Source organism: Rhinoderma darwinii, chromosome 11 (genome assembly GCF_050947455.1).
Source record: "Rhinoderma darwinii isolate aRhiDar2 chromosome 11, aRhiDar2.hap1, whole genome shotgun sequence".
In the NCBI taxonomy this organism is placed as follows: Eukaryota; Metazoa; Chordata; class Amphibia; order Anura; family Rhinodermatidae; genus Rhinoderma; species Rhinoderma darwinii.
Genome location: NC_134697.1, coordinates 85,023,836 through 85,046,037, shown reverse-complemented (window position 1 = coordinate 85,046,037; position 22,202 = coordinate 85,023,836). Strand labels below are relative to the sequence as shown.

The window sequence follows — 22,202 nt, the reverse complement described above, 5'->3', positions numbered from 1 at the left end:
AAACATGGGCCCAGCGTCGGACTGGGGTTCCCTGGGTCCACCAGAGGAGATGATTCTGAGGGCCCACCCTCCATTTATATAGAACATTTCACCATAGTCCTTGTTGTTATCATTGTACACACCGGATATATACTCGATAAGGTCTAATAGGTGATTTGTGAATCATCCGTAAGAAATAGACCCTCGTAGCAAGTGATTGGCTCCAAATGGGCTTGTCTTCTGCTGGACCTTTAAGGCCCATTATTGTGTTAGAGCCTGGGCCAACCGAAGAATTCTCTGGTGGGCCAGTTAGACCCTTCATGGACCCCAGTACTTAATCAAATTGTGTATCGATGCCTCCCGGTAATCATGGTCTTTCACAGGGGCAGTTTTCCATGACTTGTGGGCTCCTGCTGTTGGACCCAGTCTGGAGGTTTAGGTTATGTTTTTGAGGCATATGTATAAGCTGAAAAATAAGAGGCCGATTTCAAGAGAAAACAACCTCTGAGTCCAGGTGTTTTTGTAGCTGACTTTCAAAGCGTTTTTGATTTTTACAAGTCTTTTTGAGGCGTATTTTCAAAGCAATTTTTGAAGGGTCAATGGGAAAAATCAGCTTGGAAAACGCTTCAAGAAGTAACATGTCATTCTACGAGACGTTTTTTAATAGTAGTGTAAAAATATACACTTCATATGATCTACACGGTGTATTTCCTATTGGAATCAATGGGAAGCTGTTTGCCAGCAAATATGCGGTGTGAACGTGGCCTTGGGCATCCAGACTTTTTGTGGACTATACAAACAGCTATCGCATTTCATCAGTCTTGGAAGCAGTCGGTCTTTTGCTCCATTACATCTGCACACTGGAGCAAATGACTGACCCTGGGTAAGATGAGACAATAGACCATGCGGAAAAATCCGGGATTACAGTCCTAAATAAAAACTAATCTATTGAACTACATCCAAAACTCTGTTTCCTAATTTTGAGTCATTTTCTGTGAGCTGATATTACAAGCCTATTGTAAGCTAATATAGTATCATACATTTTGCTACTTTTAAAGGGATTGCATGGATTAGATAACGCTGTGTTGTACTGAAGGTGAGAAGCACCACTCTCTGCTCTGTGTACATCCACTCGAATCCATGCAGTTCCCTAAGTAGCCGATTAGGGAGGGCTCTAAGCAGCAGAACCCTGTAACTCAGGGCCGGCATCAACACCCGGTGCTGGGGCCCACTACCCATGGGGGGGGGCCCACTCGGCTGCTGGGTGTTTTACGTTGCCGACGTTCTGGCTGGAGATTCCACACCTAGTGGGAGGCCCAATGGCGCTGTCTACAGGGACAGGGGTTTGTGTGGAGCTAGCTGCAAGTGGGTGTGTGTGGCGCTTCCTACAAGGGGGGGTGTGTGTGGCGCTTCCTACAAGGGGGGGTGTGTGTGGCGCTTCCTACAAGGGGGGGTGTGTGTGGAGCTTCCTACAAGGGGGGGTGTGTGGCGCTTCCTACAAGGGGGGGTGTGTGTGGCGCTTCCTACAAGGGGGGGTGTGTGTGGCGCTTCCTACAAGGGGGGGTGTGTGTGGCGCTTCCTACAAGGGGGGGTGTGTGTGGCGCTTCCTACAAGGGGGGGTGTGTGTGGCGCTTCCTACAAGGGGGGGTGTGTGTGGCGCTTCCTACAAGGGGGGTGTGTGTGGCGCTTCCTACAAGGGGGGTGTGTGTGGCGCTTCCTACAAGGGGGGTGTGTGTGGTGCTTCCTACAAGGGGGGTGTGTGTGGCGCTTCCTACAAGGGGGGTGTGTGTGTGGCGCTTCCTACAAGGGGTGTGTGTGGCGCTAGCTACAAGGGGGGGGGGCGTGTGGCATTATCTACAGAGGGCACTGTATATATGGGGGCACAAGCTGACATTTTCTGCCGTTTTACTGCTGCCGTAAGTTCCCCTGCATAGTCTAGCCACTAAGTCTGTGTCGCCCAAGGGCCCACAGAAACCTACAGCCAGCCCTGCTGTAACTGAAAGGCGTTTGTGCAAACTGAACAAGCCCTTTTAATATATTGGATTTTACAATACAAGCAGATTGATAGTTTTTATTGATACTCATATATACAATATATACTTTTGGAGTAGTAGGTGACATACAATATATACTGTATACTATTTCATAATAAGAACATTTTTCAGATGTGCATCATTTAATTTTAATGGTGTTTTCTCTTCATTTTAGATCTGGAGCCTCGCCTCAAACCACCTCACATTCTTAAACTCCTTTAAAATGAAAATGTCCGTCATTTTGGGAGTTTGCCACATGTCCTTTGGAGTTTGTCTAAGCATCTTCAACTGCATGTAAGCATCAGTCCAATTTAATAACACCTGTCCCTGTATTTTATGGCATCATCATCACACCCTCTTAGGTAAAGGAGACCATATTGTAGTGGTACTTGATTTGTGGTCCAGGTCTTTAGATGGATAAAGAAACATGGCCAATGGGTCAGGTGTAGATCACTTAAAGGATATGTAAACCTTTGAAGATCCTGCGCTGAAACCTGAATCCGTCAGGTCAGCGGGACTGACGGCTTCGGTGACAGCAGGTCTTGCGTCTCTGACACGCAGGATCCTCCTGTTATCCATTAAATCTAAGTTATGAACTTAAATGTGATCGATAACCGCTGGATCCTGCGTGGACTCGCTTTTACCGAAGCCGTCAGTTTTGCCGATCTGATGGATTCCCGGTTTCAGCACAGGATACAGCTTCTATGTATCCAGGATACAAAGGAGCTGTATTTCAAAAAGTCACAATTATTTTTTTATAAAAACAAATGACAAAGTTGCACATCACACTCCTCGATTTTTGTTTTATTTGGTCTCTTGCAGTCACTTCAAACAGAAGTATCGCATCCTGGTGGTGTCCATCCCTGAGCTCCTCTTCCTCCTCTGCCTCTTTGGATATTTAGTATTCATGATTTTCTACAAATGGTTTGCCTTTGATGTAAGAGACGCTCAGACAGCGCCGAGTCTTCTCATTCATTTTATTGACATGTTCCTGTTCACCAAGAATAGCGGTAACCGAGATCTCTACCATGGACAAGTGAGTTTTACCCACACCGCTATATGGGCATGACCTATACTGTACCGGTAAAAAATGGCAATCTTTTTCCTGCCTATACTAGAAAACCCGGTCACGTGGCATAAAAACGTATTGCGTCTTGTAATCGTATTGATAAATACAATCACATTTTTTTTTGCAGCACATCGTCCAGATAGCTCTGGTGGTTGTAGCTCTGCTGTGTGTTCCAGTTCTTCTCCTGGGAGACCCCATCTGTCTCTATATCCAACACCGTAGAAAAAACAACAACCGGTGCCATGGGGGGCAGGTATGATCTGTTTTTTCCAGTGAAGTATCGGGCACGGGTCCATTACAGCAACTGTACCGCCCAGTGTGCAGTAGCGTCTCTCCACGCCTCATGTTAGTGCGGGTGGGAGAGTATACTGGACTGACATTTTTAAAAAAGAAATAAAAGAAACGGGGAAAAAAGTTGTTTTAATCTTCCACTCCAAAAAATCTTACCAATATGAGGTCCTGTACTGTAGAGATCTCGAGGCGCCTCCTAGCTGCAGTCCAGAGCATGACAGCTGGGGCTTTGATGACCCTCCCAGTTATTCGTGTAATTGATGACTCTCTGCTGGATCTTGTAATATTTAGCTGACTGATTATTTCTACAGCTGACTGGGAGGGTCATGACATCACTCAGAGAATGCGGCTCTCATGATCCAGAGAAAGAAGGTTAGGAGAACCCCCGAGACCTCCACATTAGGAAAGTCAGATTTTCTACTAACACTTTGCCTGGAGTTGCCCTTTACATAGGTTGAAAAATCACCGCGGTCCATCAAGTCCAACTTTTCTCAATGAATTACACATCATTATATAGTTTGACCACTCTAACTGTAAAGAACCCTTTCCTATATTGATGTCTGAAACGTCTTTCTTCCACACACAGTGAATGTCCCCTGGGTCCTTTGTAGAGTCCTTGGAAGGGACAGATCATGTGCTAGTTCTCTGTATTGACCACACATATATTTATACATTTAAATAAGATCCCCTCTAAGGCCTCATGCACACAAACGAAAAAACGCCCGTAATTACGGCCCCATAGACTACTATTGGCCACGGGCACCTTCCCGTATGCCGTTGAAAAATATAGAACATGTCCTTTTTCAGGCCGTAACAACGGCACGGGCAGGCCCATAGAAGCCTAAGGGGCTCCCGTAATTTTTCGGGTGGCTACGTGTGTGCACCCGTAATTACGGGAGCGTTGCTAGGCGACGTCAGGGGATAGTCACTGTCCAGGGTGCTGAAAGCGTTAACTGATCGGCAGTAACCCTTTCAGCACCCGGGACAGTGACCACCGCTGGAGTTAATAGTATTAAGTTCACTTACCCAGAACTCCCTGCTTCTTCCTCCAGTCCGGCCTCCCGGGATGACATTTCATCCCATGTGACCGCTGCAAACAATCACAGGCCAATCACAGGCTGCAGCGGTCACATGGACTGCCACGTCATCCAGGGAGGTCGGACTGGATGTCAAAAGACGGACGCGTCTCCAAGACAACGACCGGGGTACGTATGAACTTTTTTTACTTTCAAACGCTGCGGAAACTCTGCCCGAAAGGGCTGCCCCTTCTCTCTATCCTGATAGAGAGAAGGGGCTGCCGATTTGTGCAGAGAAAACGGGTCTGTAAATACGGGTGGAATACTGGTAACACCGGACCCGTAATTACGGGCACGGGTCCGTAAATACTGCTGGAATACGGGTCGAATACGTGTGACAATGGACCCGTATTTACGGGAGAAAAAAAAATATGTCCGTGTGCATGGGGCCTAAGACGTTTTTTTTCCAAGCCGAACAAGCCCAATTTTTCTAGCCTTTCATTGTAAGCGACACCACCCATCCCGTTGAGTAATCTTGTTACCCGCCTTTGAACCCTCTCCAGTTCTCCTATGTCCTTTTTACTTTGTGGAGCCCAAAACTGAATTCCATATTCAAGATGTGGCCTTACAAGTGATTTATAGAGGGGGTAATATTATATTTATAGTGGGGGTAATATTACATTTATAGAGCGGTAATATTACACTTGAATCATGGGTTTTTAGCCCTTTTTGTACATCCTAAAATCCTATCTGCTTTTGCAGCTGCTGCCTGACATTGAGCGCTGCTGCTTAGCTTATTTGTTACCAGAATACCCAGGTCCTCCTCTTATTCTGTTATCCCCAGTTTTATTCCATTTAATGTATATGCCTTAATACTATAATTGTGTCCTAGGTCCATTACTTTACATTTATCAACATTAAATTTCACCTGCCATGTTTTTGTCCATGCTGCAGCTTATCTAGGTCTTTCTGTAATATTTTATAGTCAAGCTGAGTTTCAAGTATCCTACAAAGTTTTATATGGGGCTTAGACTTTTGGCTTCAGATGGACTAATCCAGCTCGGCTTGCATCACACAGTGCAATAAAGGGGCCACAAAAAAAGCAACAGAATTTCATCTTACATTTTTTTTCCATATGTAACTTATGTATGTATTCCAGGATGGTGAAAGGACTGACCTACTGACAGATGATGAGCAGTCTATAGGAAATTCAGAACTCGAAAAGGAAAAAGGGACACCTGGTGATGGAGAGGTAAATTGATGGTGTTTGGGAGCTTCACAGAGACCCAAGACCCCTTCGGTTTAGGAATTCCACTATTACTATCTGCTTATTATATATCACTTTGACACGTGGACATTTGACCTGCCATTGACAAAACTGCGTCCTGGAAAAGATGGTAGTCCAGTCCGAAAATGGAGCACATATCATTATTCCATATGAGCGTTTTCTGACATAGACATGAAATCCTGAAATTACTCATTGATGTCATGTATGGTACGGTTTCCTCAAGCAAATTCAATGCATTATAGGAAACCTACCATAAAAAAATGTAGTGTACATTATGAAATGTTCTATAATATATGATCGTATGCTAAATTTACTGCTGTCTAGGAGGCTCTGACATATTCATTAAAGGGGTTGTCCACTCACGGACAACTGACGACCTTTCCACAGGATAGGTCATCGGTATATGATCATTGGGGTTCCAACACCCGGACCCCGCACAGTTTCTTTGCGCCGGCTGCATTCCCTGCATAACATCTGGCAGCCGGAGCAGCTGATCAGTTCAGGTGTCGGACCGCCTCCAATCATATACTGATGACCTATCCTGTGGATATCCGTTGTCCGTGCCTGGACAACCCCTTTTAATATCTATTGTTCCCTTACCTTCTAGTTTGATGCAGGGGAGGTTTTTATGCATCAGATGATTCATACTATAGAGTACTGCCTGGGCTGCATCTCCAATACTGCATCCTACCTACGACTGTGGGCACTGAGCTTGGCACATGCACGTAAGTATTAGTTACTCAGTCAATGTACTTCACTGCATTTATTTTTTTCTTCCTAAACTCATATGAAATGGCATTGTTATGGCACGTGACATTCAGGTGGGGATTTTTAATGAGAAAATCTATAAAACGGAACCCTAAACTCCACCCCGGGGGTATTATATTTTATGTGTATTTTATTTAGACTGTCTGAGGAATAGGGGCGGTGCTTCTGACGGGATGAAGGGAAAACAGATTTGCTACGTCTTTTTGTTTTTCACAGCGTTCACCAAGCGGGTTAATTAAGGTTATATTGTAATAAATCAGACTTTTACGGACGCGGCGATACCAGTTATGTTATGTTATTTATTTATTTTTTAAGCATTATTTTAGGGAAAAAATGGGAAAAAGGTTTTTTTTTTTAAACTTTTTTTTTTTTGCCTCCTTAATAGGAGCACAAAGATGGCACACCTGGATTTGTAACGTCCTTGTGCTATGGTACTCCCCCAATACATCTTTGCAATAACATTCACTCTAAATAAAATCAACCTATCCTATATATGGGGGTTGAGTTTAGGGGTTCATTTTATAAGACAAATGTTATTAAAATCCCCCTCATTGTGCTGCTGTAAGGGACGTAAGAGAAATTACACTTAACGGGATTGTCCGTAATTAGAAAACATGGGTACTTTCTTCCAAAAACAGCGCCACACCTGTCCATGGGTTGTGTCTTGTATTGCAGCTCAGCTTCATTAAAGTGAATGGGGCTGAGCTTCAATACCACATACAACCTGTGGACAGGTGTGGCGCTGTTTTTGGAAGACCGCACCCATGTCTTAGGCTGAATTCAGATGACCGAGTGCAAACTCGGGCGTGAAAAGCGGTACTTTTTCACGTCTGAGTTGCACCTGTGCGGGACCCGTTTTCACGGATCCCCATAGACTTGAGCCTATTGAGGGATCCGTGAAAACTGAAGAAAATAGGACCTGTTCTATATTTGAACGGCCCCACTGAAATACACGTGTCCGTGTGACGGCCGTTGTTTGAACGGCTGTCACACGGACGTTTACTACGGTCGTCTGAATTCGGCCTTATTGAAGTGTTCATTTGGTCATAACATAACCTCTGACCTCATACATATGACCTCTGGTCATAACATAACATTGCAGCCATTAACTAGACGACTGTCAAGTGTGGCGCAACAGATTCTCCCACCAGGCAGCAATCTGATTGGTTATTGTAGGCAACTAGTCAAATTTTCCCCCTATGGGCCTCATTTCTCAAAACTGTCTAACAGTAAAACTGTCCTTGTTGCCCATAGCAACCAACCAGACCTCCGCTTTCATTTTTCCAGTGCCATTTTAGAACTGAAAGCTGAGCTCTGATTGGTTGCTATGGGCAACAAGGACAGTTTTGACAAATGAGGCCTATATTCTGAAGCGTCTTCATGTAATTACTATACTTGGCCGCTCTTACGTGTTGTATTTTTATCTCCATCCCGCAGAGTTGTCAGAAGTGCTGTGGAATATGGTGATTCATATTGGATTGTCTGGGAACACCTTCAAGTGGAGTATCGTTCTAGTACCCATCTTTGCCTTTTTTGCCGTTCTGACGGTGGCCATCTTGCTGGTCATGGAAGGTCTCTCGGCATTTCTTCACGCGCTCCGTCTGCATTGGTAAGTGGTTGAAATTAGAAAACAACTTATTTTTGCAATATTTTGGGCTTTAACATGGAAACGCGGAGAAACTTTCAAGATGGCCGACAGCCCATAAGGCATCGGTTTATCTCCTGGCTGAACATGATTGGGCAAGTATTTACACAAGCATCTCTGACCAATCAGATCAATTTCAATATCGGTCACAGATATAAACTATATGGATAAAAGTATTGGGACACCTACAAATTCCATTGTAAATCCATAGGCATTAATATGGAGTTGGTCTCTTCTTTGCAACTAAAACATCTTCCACTCTTCTGGGGAGACTTTCTACAAGATCTAAGTGGGTCTATGGGAATTTTTGCCAATTTATCCAGAAGATAATCTGTAAAATCAGACACTGATGTTGGAGGAAAGCTCAGTTTTACTTAATCCCAAGGGTGTTGAATGAGGTTAAGGTCAGGACTCTGTGGCGCTAGTCAAGTTCTTCCACGCCCAACTCCCCCAACCAACCAACCAACCATGTCTTTATGCACCTTGTGCACTGGGGCACAGTCATGCTGGAACAAAGAGGGCCGAACCCCAAACTGTTCCCACAAAGTTGGAAGCTACAAATGTCCAAAATGTCTCTGTATGCTGAAGAATTAAGATTTCCCTTCATTGGAACTAAGGAGTCTAGGCCGACCCCTGAGAAACAACCCCATAGCGTTATCCCTCCTCCATCAAACTTTATAGTTGGCCCAATGCAGTCAGGCGGGTAACGTTCTCCTGGCATTCACCAAACCTAGACTCATCATTAGACTGCCGGATAGAGAAGCGTCACTCCACAGAACACGTTTCCACTTCTCCAGAGTCTAGTGGCGGCATGCTTCATACCACTACATCCAACGCTTGGCATTGTGTTTGGTGGTGTAAGGCTGGCATAAACGTGCTCGGCCATGAAGCTCCAGGGGCACAGTTTTGGTGCTGATAATGCCAGAGGAGGTCTATACTCTGCAGTTATTAAGTCAGCGGAGTGTTGGTGACTTTTCTGCACTATGCGCCTCAGCACTTGGTGACCTGCTCTGTAACTTTACGTGGTCTGCACTTTGTGGCCGAGTTACTGTGGTTCCTTTAGGCTTCCACTTCACAATAATATCACTCACAGTTGATTGTGGAATATTAAGGAGGGAAGAAATTTCACGAACTGACTTATTACAAAGGTCGCGTCCTATTCTGGGACCGCGCTGGAATTAAGCAATCTCTTTATGTCGATCCATTTTATCACAAATGTTTGTAAAGGCGACTGCGTGGCGAGGTGCTGGATTTTATACACCTGAATTCAATGATTAAGAGGTGTGTCCCAATAGTTTTGTCCATATAGTGTATATTGTTCGGATAGGATCAATTCTTGTCTTCCTCATATTTTTTGATTTTGGTAAAATAAAATGTTCCTGTTCCCTATAATGGAGTAATCTTTCAGATGTTGTTCACACACTACAATCAATGGTGATTGGCAGTCAAGGATCCTTAAAGGGGTATTCAGTTTTTGTTGTTTTATTTATAGAACATTAATTTATAGTATTTTCTAATAAACAAGCGTTTATGATTTGACTCGCATACATTTTATGGCCAAAAGTATGTGGACACCCCTTACTAATTACGGAGTTCAGTTGTTTCAGCCACATACATTGCAAACAGGTGGATAAAATCAAGCTCACAGCCATACAATCTCCATAGATAAACATTGGTAGTAGTATGAATCGTACTGAAGAGCCTTTAATTGTGATGCTATCATTCGATGACACCTTTGCCCCCTAGTCAGTTTATGACATTTCTGCTAGATCTGGCCTGGTCAATTGTAAGAACTATTATTATGAGGTGGAAGTATCTAGGAGTAATGGCAGATCATATCTGAAGTTGTAGACCACGCAAACTCAAAGCGGGGACGCCGAGAGCTGAAAAATAGTAAAAATTCCCCATTCATCTGTTCCACCGCTCACTACAGAGTTCAAAACTGTCTCTGGAAGTGCCGTCAGTACAAGAACTGTGCGTCGGGAGCTTCATGATTACCATGTGCAATGCCAAGCGACGGCTGGAGTGGTGTAAAGCACGCTGCCAATGGAGCAGTGGAAACATGTTCTCTTGAGGGATGAATCCCGCTTCTCTATCTGGCCGTCTGAGAGAAATCTGGGTTTGGCGGAAGCCAGGAGAACGCTACCTACCGGAAAGCATACTGTCTACCGTAAAATGTGGTGGAGGCGTAATGGTCTGGGCATTTTTCATGACTGTGCACGAAGCAAGGTCCATAGAGGCACGGTTGGGTGCGTTTGGTGTGGAGGAACTCGAGAGGCCTGCACAGAACGCTTACCTCAACCCCATCCAACACTTTTGGGTTGAATTGTAACGATGGTGTCTGACCTCACAAATGCTCTTTTGGCTGACTGGGCACAAATTCCCACCGACCCATTTCATAATCTTGTGGAAAGACTTTCCAGAAGAATGGAGGCTGTTATAGGGGGCTGAACTCCATATTAACGCTTTGGAACGGGATGTCCAACAAGCTCATATAGGTGTGAAGGGAGGGATAGGAAGGGAGCTGTGACCATCACCTATTTGTCAATGGTGGATCCTGTGTTATATAGGGGTTGCCTTCCACTGTAATCCTGCCTGTGATGATAACTGACGAGAAGTGATCTCTACAGAACAGGAAGGGTCAGTCTATTCTAAATGGTGTATCCTGTGTTATCTATATATAGGGGTTACCTTCCATTGTAATCCTGCCTGTGATGATAATGAGATGATAAGTGATCACTACAGAACAGGAAGGGTCAGTCTATTGTGAGGCCCAGTGGCCAGAGTAAAAAATTTACATAACCTTGAATTTGAATAAAGTTTTGATTTGCTGATGACACATTCCCTTTAAAGTATATGGCAAACTTTAAATCCTGTTTCTGCCCTGTGGCTTTGGATGTGAATAGCCTATAACGCATGATGTAGCCTTTAGCTTGTATGTTTTAATACATTTTCTTGTAATAATGGATCAAACGTCTCAAAATTCTGGACTAGCGCAAAACCTATCACATTGTGTCTTCTGCAGGGTGGAGTTCCAAAACAAGTTCTACACTGGCGGCGGATACCAGTTTACGCCGTTCTACTTTGAACCAGTCTTCTAATGTAAAATCATCAGTGTTCTTCCTCCAAAGACTCTGGTGACGAAATGGAATTGGCATATTGGGGAAATGCTTCTATGTAATTTGCTGCACAAAATAAACATATTTTAAGCACTGTTGGAATGAGGCCTTATCTGATCGCCATTATATATCGTACAAGTAATCACTGTATTTATTTATTTTCTACCGATTTCCCTTTTGTGTTTCCGGGGTGAAAGATGCAAGAGCTTCTCCTGCCTCTATATTGGGCACATTTGTCGTTGTTTTGCTTTTTGTGGTGGAACAGCTGCGATTCCGCCGCAATAATCACAGCTCAAAAAAAATAAAAATAAAAAAAAGAGATTGTACTTACCCAGAACTCTCTGCTTTGCGTGCAGCCTGGCCTCCAGGGATGTCTTTTCACCCCCATGTGACTGCTGCAGCTAATCAGACTGCAGTGGTCACACGGGATGAGACGTCATCCCAGGCGGCCGGCCTGCAGGACGTCCGAGTGACGCGTCGCCACGGCTGCGGGTAAGTATAGACTTTTTTTTTTTTCCATGCTGTTTTCCACAGCGGACAAATTTTGGCTAAAAAACAATTAGGTGCGGTTTCGGCAGGAATTCCCTGCGGCGTCCAGCGCGGATCTGCGGTGTACTTTTTTTTTTTTACGAAGCGTATTTGCCATGGGTGAACATAGCCTAACAGTGTCATACATCTGAGGCTTTACGTCTGAGAATACCTCTGATGCATAGCCCCAGCGTGATGTGAACGGAGTCTTACCCTGATATATCATAACCCCTTTATGATGCCATACATCCCCTGTAAAAATGTTAGGCCCCATGCACACGCCCGTAAAATCTCCCATAGTTGCGGTCCATAATTACGGGCCCATTAATTTCTATGGCTGACTGACACCTTCCCGTATGTCTACGGCAGGGGGTCCGTGCCGTAGAAACCTGCCGAAAAAAATAGGACATGTCCTATTTTTTCATTTTACGGACCGTGCTCCTATACTTTATAGTGGGAGCGCGGCTCGTAATAAAGTCCGGCTGTCTGTGGCCGGCCGTGAACGTAATTATGGGCACGGTCGTGAGCATGAAGCCTTAGACTTTTGTTTTGCCAAATGGTTAATTGTTGCTCGCAAACCGAATATCCCCCAACTAATGTTTGATAAATAGAGTAAATGGAGCTACAATGCAAATTTTCCTTTTTTTTTTTTCTTCTTCTGTTCGTGACAAATTCATTCGAGAGCCAAAATTTTTGCAGACAAATTTAAAAATAAAAAACATCCTCCGGTGCTTGTTGCTAAGAAACAACCTAAAAATACTTTGGTCGCTGTTGATTTATCAAATAATTATTCGTTAGGGACTATGGCAAAAACTCTTTGTAAGATCTCTTGACATTTGTTATTGTAAATGCAACAATATCCCAATTTTTTTTTTTTAATATGATCAGATATTTCCGGCGTTATTGGTACAAGGCACGAGTCTGAATTCAGGTCACACGGTCAAAAAGACCAAACCAAATGGAATTTTCCAGAGCAGGAACCCAGAGGTGGGGCCGGGCGCGATACACAAGTTACTCATGGAGGGGTCAATACTCGTCTCATCGTCTTTCCTGGAAGTAGGAGCGAAACGTGGAAACTAAGCCTAGGAAATAATGATGTCATAATGGACAACTCCACTGTAGTAAATATGTACAGGATTTTTTTTTGTCGTTGTTGCCTTTGTGGCTACTGTGCCACTAAAACCGCATCTATCCACACAAGTCCAATGGTGTCCAACTGTTTTCCTCCTTGGCTTCGGTAATTCGAGGATTGTTAGGTCACCTGGCACATGGGGAGCTGTTACGCGCCGGTAACATTTGTTCCTTAGATGTACGGTCTTCTATTCCTTAGTTCATTTAGATGGTTCACGTGACCAGCTAGATTGGATCGCAACAGAGGGAAGTAGGATTACAGCGGCTACTAAACACCAGCTTGTGGGGGGCTGCTCACAGGAGAGGAGTCGTTACTAAACACCAGCTTGTGGGAGGCTGCTCACAGGAGAGGAGCCGTTACTAAACACCAGCTTGTGGGGAGCTGCTCACAGGAGAGGAGCAGATACTAAACACCAGCTTGTGGGGGACTGCTCACAGGAGAGGAGCGGCTACTAAACACCAGCTTGTGGGGGGCTGCTCACAGGAGAGGAGCGGATACTAAACACCAGCTTGTGGGGGGCTGCTCACAGGAGAGGAGCGGATACTAAACACCAGCTTGTGGGGGGCTGCTCACAGGAGAGGAGCAGATACTAAACACCAGCTTGTGGGGGGCTGCTCACAGGAGAGGAGCGGATACTAAACACCAGCTTGTGGGGGGCTGCTCACAGGAGAGGAGCGGCTACTAAACACCAGCTTGTGGGGGGCTGCTCACAGGAGAGGAGCGGTTACTAAACACCAGCTTGTGGGGAGCTGCTCACAGGAGAGGAGCAGATACTAAACACCAGCTTGTGGGAAGCTGCTCACAGGAGAGGAGCAGATACTAAACACCAGCTTGTGGGGAGCTGCTCACAGGAGAGGAGCAGATACTAAACACCAGCTTGTGGGAAGCTGCTCACAGGAGAGGAGCAGATACTAAACACCAGCTTGTGGGGGGCTGCTCACAGGAGAGGAGCCGTTACTAAACACCAGCTTGTGGGGAGCTGCTCACAGGAGAGGAGCGGATACTAAACACCAGCTTGTGGGGGGCTGCTCACAGGAGAGGAGCGGATACTAAACACCAGCTTGTGGGGGGCTGCTCACAGGAGAGGAGCCGTTACTAAACACCAGCTTGTGGGGGGCTGCTCACAGGAGAGGAGCCGTTACTAAACACCAGCTTGTGGGGGCTGCTCACAGGAGAGGAGCGGTTACTAAACACCAGCTTGTGGGGGGCTGCTCACAGGAGAGGAGCCGTTACTAAACACCAGCTTGTGGGGAGCTGCTCACAGGAGAGGAGCCGTTACTAAACACCAGCTTGTGGGGGGCTGCTCACAGGAGAGGAGCCGTTACTAAACACCAGCTTGTGGGGGGCTGCTCACAGGAGAGGAGCGGTTACTAAACACCAGCTTGTGGGGGGCTGCTCACAGGAGAGGAGCCGTTACTAAACACCAGCTTGTGGGGGGCCGCTCACAGGACAACGGTGCGCTTTTTCGGACGGAATTTACAGCGGGTTCCAGGTTGGATACGCGAAGTGATTTTTAGGTAGCATATCAGACCCCTATGAACTCTGCCTTAGGCCGGGTTCCCACGGGACAGATACACCACGTAAAAATCGCGTGTCCGACCTGGAACCCGCAGGATATTCCGTCCGAAAAATCGCACTGAATTTCCACAACGGGGAAAAAAAACTTTCATACTGACCCCTCCCTCTTCTCTCCGCGTAGCCCGGCCTCCTATGATGACTATGCAGGCCATGTGATTGGCTGCAGCGGTCACATGGGATGCAACGTCATCCCAGGTAGGAGGAGGGCGTTCTGGGTAAGTATGATTTTCTTTTTCCGTTGTTGCGATTTTTGCAGCGTAATCGCTGCGAATACACCGCAAAAGTCGCGACGCTTGGCTTTCTGTTGCGGCTTTTGCATCCACATTTGAATTCAATGGGGAAAAACTGCAACGGAAAATGCAACATACATTGACAAGCTGTGGAATTAAATTCCGCACCGCAGGTCAAGTTACTGACGTTTACGCTGCGTTTTTTTCCGCAGCGTGGGCAGGAGATTTTCTGAATCTCATCCACTTTGCTGCTACTGTAAACACTGCAGAGTTTCCGCACAGAATTACGTTGCGTGAAAAACGCACGTGAATCTGGTCCGTGTGTGTTGCGTTATGCATCCGTGTGCTTTGTGAGTGTCATGCGTTATTCACGCACCCGCAAAGCACTTTTTTTTTTTATATTTTCAATTGAATTGATGTGCAAATCACGCCCCGCACACGCATGTGCATCCGTGTGCGGTGGGTGGTGTTCACGCACCTATTGACTGCAATGGGCACGTAGGTGCGTGAAAAATCACGCATGTGTGAATGGCCCCATTGAAACCTGCACAATAAGTCCACAGCATCATTTATGATGATCGGTATACGCTGTAAAGAAAATTAAAAAAATATATAAAATACTACTTTTCTCTGCATTTTTGCCAAAATCAAAATGTATATAAATTAAATGATAATGTACCAAAAAATAGCACCTACAAAAAGTTAAACTCATCCTGTGAAAAAGAAAGTCTCGTACGGCTACGTTAAATGAAAACATAAAGAACGTTACGAGGGCTGGGATGCAAAAAGGAAAAAAAAATAAAAAATCGTTCTGGTCCTCGGGTCCAAAAAGGTTTTCATAGCACAGTTTGCTTCAAAAGTGCGCACAGCCTTTAAAAGGTTGAATAAAGTAACACTAAGGGCTTATTCAGACGAATATTGCGTTTTTGCGTGCGCAAAAAACGTGGCATTTTGCGCGCGCAAAAAACACTTGACAGCTGCGTGTGTCATCCGTGTATGATGCGCGGCTGCGTGATTTTCGCGCAGCCGCCATCATAGAGATGAGTCTAGTCGACGTCAGTCACTGTCCAGGGTGCTGAAAGAGTTAACTGATCGGCAGTTAACTCTTTCAGCACCCTCGACAGTGAATGCCGATCACAATATCGAGAAACCTGTTAAAAAAAAAAAGAAAAAGTTTGTACTTACCGAGAACTTCCCTCCCGGCCGTTGCCTTGGTGACGCGTCCTTGGTGACGCGCCTCTCTTGACATCGGGCCCCACCTCCCCTGGATGACGCGGCAGTCCATGTGACCGCTGCAGCCTGTGCTTGACCTGTGATTGGCTGCAGCTGTCACTTGGACTGAATTGTCATACCGGGAGGTCAGACTGGAGGAAGAAGCCGGGAGTTATCGGTAAGTCAGAACTGCTTTTTTTTTTTTTTTTACAGGTTCATGTATATTGGGATCGGAAGTCACTGTCCAGGGTGCTGAACCAGTTTAACTCTTTCAGCACCCTGCACAGTGACTGTCTCCTGCCGGGTACAGTCAAAACGAGTTCGGCCGAACCCGGTAAAGTTCGGTTCGCTCATCTCTAAGACACTCCGTTCGGATGTTTGTAAACAGAAAAGCACGTGGTGCTTTTCTGTTTACATTCAGTTTGACAGCTCTTGCGCGAATCACGCAGTTCGCACTGAAGTGCTTCCGTGCGACCTTCGTGGTTTTCACGCACCCATTGATTTCAATGGGTGCGTGATGCGCGAAAAACACAGATTTTTAGAACATGTCGTGAGTTTTTTTCAGCGCACTCACGCTGAGCAAAACTCACGGACTGTCTGCATGCCCCCATAGAGTAATATAGGTGCGTACGACACGCGTGAAAAGCACGCGCGTCGCACACGCGTATATTACGCTCGTGTAAATGAGGCCTAAGGGTGTGTTCACGCGGCTTATTTTCAGCTGTTTTTGGAGCGGTTTTTCATGGTCAATAGAAATACAGTTCCAAAAACGGCCGTAAAAAACGGCTGAAAATCAGGAGCGGTTTTCCCTTGTTTGCCGTGTGAACACAGCCTTACAAGGGATTGATCAATTTGCAATAGCACAAAAAAGGCATCATATAAAAAGTTCCTAGACTAAACAGTCGTTTTATTACATGGGCAGATTATAGCCCATATTTGGTGCCATTTACACGGGCCTATGCTATACTGTATGGCCATTATTCATCATTACCCCTTAATGACTTGCCATATACGTGGCAGCCATTAAGGGGCAGTATGGAGCAGGTTCACGGGCTGAGCGAGCTCCCTATTTAGCGGGTGTCGGCTGTGTATACAACCTGCACCTCACTGCAAAGATCACTTTGATTCCGCCCGTTTAACCTCTTAGATGCATCGGTCAGTCACAACCACGGCAACTAAGGCGTTAGAGTTAGGGGGAAACCCTCTGACTTGCCATCACCCCCACCCCTGCGAGGCAATCACGGGGTGCCGATTGTAGCCATGGGAGCCTGGGGCCTAACGAAGGCCCCCAGGTCTGCCATCTTTGTACACATATTAGGCCTCTGCCTGTCAAAATCGCTACATACATTAGTATTGAAGTATATAATGCAAGTGATCCGACAATCGCTAGTTCAAGTCCCCTAGGGGCTAGTATAAAAACTAAAAAGAGTAATGTTAAAAAAATTTAAGTTAACATATTACAATATAGGGTTATTTAACCCGCTCGGTAAACAATTTAAAAAAAAAATTAAACAAAAAAAATTGCTGTTTTTGGTTACTTTAGCTCCCCCCAAAAAATATAAAGTGATCAGAAAGTCGCATGTACCCTGAAGTGGTACCAATAAAAACTACGGCTTGCCCCGCAAAAAATAAGCCCTCACTCCGCTAAATAGACTGAAAAATAAAAAAGTTATGGCTCTCAGAATATGGCGCCCCAAATGTTGTTTTTTTTTTTTTTTAAATCAAAAATAGTGGTAAGAGATAAAACCCCATAAATTTGGTATCGCCGTAGTCAGATCAACTCGGAATTAAGTGAACACGTCGTTTTTGTCGCACGATGAATGCCAAAAAAAACTAAACCCCCCCCAAATAAAATTACAATCGCTGCTTTTTGCCCATTTTACCCCGGAAATAATATTTTTCAGTTTCCCAGAACATTGAATAGTATTCGGGAGATGAGCGGCACAACCAGGTAAGTATCACAGAGGAGAAGGACTAAAGTATCCCAGCGAGGGACCGTGCGCGCAGAAAGTCCCAGCTCCAGATTGTAAGCAAAACTTCAATTAAAGTGGATTTAGGAGTTGGACACCCTGGAACCGAAGGGGTTAAATAGGGAGTTTAGGAGCACAGGTATTGGTTAGCCGTGTGTCCCAGGGGTATAACCAAGAGCTGGTGCCCGACCATCGGTCGCATTATTGTGGGTAATTGTCAGATGTTGATTTAACCTCTTAGTGACCACCAATACGCCTTTTCACGGCGGCCCAGTCTAAGCCCTACACGGGTGTCCCGTAGGCTGGAGCCGGGACTCGGCTGTCTGTTGACAGCCGCGATCCTGCTCCACCAGCCGCGATCCTGCTCCTTTTGGCAACTGGTCTCTCACCGTGTAACGTTGTGTGTCCTCGCTGCGCTAGGGAACGCATGTGCACATGGGGTTAGAAGCGCGCGTGCGCAGTTCACACTGAATAGTGCGATCTGCTGCCATGGGTATGGTCAGCGAAAAAAAGTTACGGCTTTTGGAAGGAAAAAAAACCCCCTAAAATTGGCCGTGTCATTAAGGGGTTAATTTGACGGTTTGGTCCTCATCGGTATCGTCGCCGTCAGCACATCCGATTTACATGGAGCGAGGCTGCCGACAACGATGATCGCTGCCGAGACAGGACAATAAATTGTCTGGATGAGCGTCCTCGCGAATGTTCCCGATTATCGGCCCGTGTAAATGAGTCTTTACGATGGCGTCTTAATAAATTCTTCTGCCCTTTTGCAAACCGGAGCCGGCAGGGCGAAGGAATGTCAACAATAGCAACAGCAATAATGGGGTCACCGGTCACATGATGTGTCCCATGACCGCGGTATTTCTAGCATCGCTGCTCGCGCACGCAGTCAGCTGCACTTCTGTAGGTCCTGTTCACACTGAGTTTTTTTCTTTGCAGGCAGAAAAAAAAAATATATGCATCAGCATTCCTTCAGGAATTTTGAAGCAGATTTTGAACTGCCCGCTCGTATTTTTCGGCTGCGTCTATCGCCTGCGGCCATTGAAGCGAATGCTAGGACTGCAGGCTACAAACGCTCCGAAACAGGCGACGCCGGTTTTTCTGCCTCCCATTCATTTCAATGGGAGGTCGGAGGCGGAAACCATAGTAACAAAGGACGTGCCACTTTTTTTTCCTGCGAGCCGCAATTTAGCCAAATTTTTGCAGATCCATTATTTTCTGTGGCCCCATGCACATGACGGCGATTTACACGGATCGGTGTGGGGGCCACAAATCCGAACTGAAAAAATTCAGGACAAGTCATTTTACGCTCCGGATTTGCAGATTCACCGATACTGGCGAAATGTTGTGGATCTGATGACACACAATGAAGGTTTTTCGCAGTCTGACGGACCCGTGGATTTGTGCACTGACGGTAGGTCATAGCGGCTGAACCCCGTCCAGTCATGCGATTACAATATACCCAATAAAAGCCAAAAATTACTACAATAAAAAAAGGGGAATTTTTCACCCATTAAAATAAATCCAACAATTCCAGAAATAGCAAAATAATAATAAATAAGAAGGTCAAACACATTCTCCAGCGGGCTGAAATTACACATCTTTGGTTTGTGACCCCATTGCCTCAGCAGTGCCCTAAAAAAAAAATTGGAGTTGATGCCTCCGTTGTGTACGATAGCCGCAGCCCAGGAGCTCGTTCACACACATTAGAATTGCGCCGTATCCTCACCCGCCATATTATCCTTTGTCTTCTACAAAACCGGGAACTCTTCACCCCTTACCAACCAATCAGACTTCGCGGCCTCACATGACCTTTCTAGCGGTGGGCGGTCCTCAAATCACTAAGGAAGCCCCAACCAATCGGCGTTAAAGCGTCTACCATCGCGCACGTGAGCCTAACAACGTCTCGCTGATGAGACCACGTGATCGGAAGTGGATTCACCAGCCGCCATTTTGCTTTTGGGCAGCCACTTCGCCGTGCATCCAAGGCAAGGTAATGCGAGTCTATTAAACTTTCTAGAGACAGTGCGGAGATAATTAAAATGTAATACGTTAATATACAGGAGAGACACTGTTTAGTAAAGGCTTTGAATATTTTAAGCTTCTAACCAATGATAGCGTTTTTTAATGCGACGTCACGCGGACAGTACTTTGCTATGGCATATCTGGTTTCTCTTTATTGACGCTCCAAAAAAAAAATCACTGTCCTGAATTTGTATGGTTGACAGGTTTTATTCCAACCACGCCCCCATACATGTTTGCATCTTGACTCTTATTGGCTTTCCCGCCTTATAACTCTGGGCGTGGTATTCCAGAAGGACCTATCGGAGTGACTCTTACTGAGCCGCAGCCAATCAACTCTTAGCTCTGTCCATCTCGCTCTCCAGTCACTTTCCCGAGCGGCCGGCTCCACCTTACACCAAACACACGGCCGTCGCGTCACTTCTGGTTCGGTCCAAAATGGCGCCGGCGGCGTCCATCGCCCTGCTCCTTTCTGAGTGCAGCTGAGGCAAAGGCTTCCTGAGGAGGCTGCGTGACGTCAGCTTCGCGACCCGGTGACGTCACTTGGACGGAGGAAGAGAGGGGAGGGGCGGTGAGATCTCGGATCGGTTTGACATCTCGCTCTATTAACACAACAAAGCCTGGAAAGGAATGGGGCTGCCGGGCTGACATGCACGGTGAGTGAGGACGTAGGGGGCGCTGTGGTGGTGGAGGGGATGGTGGCCGCTGGTGGCTTCAGCCTGTGGCGCTGTGGAGTGAGGAGCAGCGTGGGCTCCTCTGGTGTTTACTACTGTCAGCTTACATCCGGGCAGCTTAGAGCTCACAACAAAGCCGCTGCGGGGCTCTACCCTGGTCCCAGTCTCCGCTGCCATTTTTAAAGGTCCCAGTTTGCACATGTAGTGTGATAGCTGAAGGGGGGTGTACACTACATTCTGCTCCCACTGTTATTGTCTACACTGCTCATGTGCTGGGGGTTGTGACCTGCGCCTTGGAAAGAAGATGAAACTTGTATATTCCTGACTGTGATTCACGATCCAAGTGTCAGCTCTTGGGCACAGTCTCCAGCATTGATGTATATTACAAACATTGTGGTCTTGTTACTTGTGTGTTCTTTGTTTTCTTACTATATCAAGTGTGTATGTATGTGTGTGTGTGTATATATATATATATATATATATATTGTGTGTTAGAGGCTTGGGATGTGTACGGAGACCCCCAGCTCGATCTGAGATTTGTTTAAGAATCAGATATTGTATAATAATCTAAAAAATTTGTGGCCAAAGCCTTATGCTTTTAATTATTTTCCCCTATTGTCATCACCCTCCATTTTTTATATATATATGCAATGTTTCAGTTCACTCCTGAACCTTTCTCAAGATATATATATATATATATATATATATATATGTGTGTGTGTGTGTGTTTTTTTGTTTGGTGCAACTTCGTAAATAATTTTTATTATAAATTATTTTCCCTTTTTAGATACAGCTGCTTTGTATCCTGTATACTGAGCAGCTGTATCTTGAGCTGAGACTGGAATCCGTCAGGTCAGTGGCACTGACGGGTTCAATGTCAGCAGGTCCTGGGATCCACCTGTTTTCTTTCACATCTAAGTTATGAACTTTAAATGTGATCAGTAACGGCTCGATCCTGCGTGTCGGGGTTTCCGCAGTGGATATTGCGGCTAAAAATCGGCACCACAACTTTGTGTGTTTTTGTTTTTTTTTGTCCGGAATTCCTTGTGGCCACCAGGGCGGATACACTGTATACTTTTTAGGCTTCCGCCTTGTCGCAGCGACCAATCCCTGCACAGCTGTCTGATAGCCGGGCTCCTGCTCCTCCGATCCCGACCATTTAACCCCTTAGATGCCGCGGTTAATAGCGGCTGCGGCATCTAGGTAGTTTTTAGAGGGAGGGGGCTCCCTCTGTCACCCATCAGTGTCCGAAAATGAAATCGCGTGGCCGCCGAAGGGTTTCCATGGCAGCCGCAGCCTTACAGAGGCCCCCAGGTCTGCCATAGCTATGTGTTTATGAGACCACGCCGGAGGTTCTACCAAAACATTATACAAGCGATCAAAAAAATCACACGGTGAAGGCCTCTAGTTGGATTTAAAAAATAATTAGTCAAATTAATTATTATTCATTATTAAAGTGAATAAAAAAAATCTATAAAAATTGTCTTATTGAGTAAAATAAAACAAATATCATTTATGGATAAACTTTTTTTGGGGTAATGGGAGAAAAACCACAGAAATGGAACCGTGCTGTTTTACCGCTTAAATTTACGTTGTTTGCCGTTTTGTTACGGTTGCAGCAATAACGGTTTTTAGAATATTTTTTCTG

At 45.6% G+C, this 22,202-nt stretch overlaps 2 protein-coding genes across 6 annotated transcripts in view; both read left to right on the top strand.

Annotated features, from left to right (window-relative positions):
- The window catches only part of TCIRG1 (T cell immune regulator 1, ATPase H+ transporting V0 subunit a3), a 35,116-nt gene extending 23,806 nt beyond the window's left edge, over positions 1-11,310 (top strand). Inside the window, exons 14-20 of the mRNA XM_075841928.1 lie at positions 2,188-2,306; positions 2,835-3,048; positions 3,209-3,334; positions 5,548-5,640; positions 6,284-6,401; positions 7,882-8,053; positions 11,115-11,310. Of these exons, the coding sequence (XP_075698043.1) occupies positions 2,188-2,306; positions 2,835-3,048; positions 3,209-3,334; positions 5,548-5,640; positions 6,284-6,401; positions 7,882-8,053; positions 11,115-11,190 (918 nt within the window). The 3' untranslated portion in view covers positions 11,191-11,310. The remainder of the gene's footprint in view (positions 1-2,187; positions 2,307-2,834; positions 3,049-3,208; positions 3,335-5,547; positions 5,641-6,283; positions 6,402-7,881; positions 8,054-11,114) is intronic.
- An 8,493-nt stretch (positions 11,311-19,803) lies between these two features.
- Positions 19,804-22,202, top strand: part of KDM2A (lysine demethylase 2A) — an 86,798-nt gene continuing 84,399 nt past the window's right edge. For 2 of the 5 annotated variants that reach the window (XM_075841925.1, XM_075841923.1), the window contains exon 1: positions 20,238-20,536. The gene's annotated coding sequence lies outside the window, so the exon portion shown is untranslated. Of the gene's footprint in view, positions 19,852-20,237; positions 20,537-22,202 lie in introns of those variants that run through there. The other 3 variants (XM_075841927.1, XM_075841926.1, XM_075841924.1) reach the window with 2 other exon arrangements.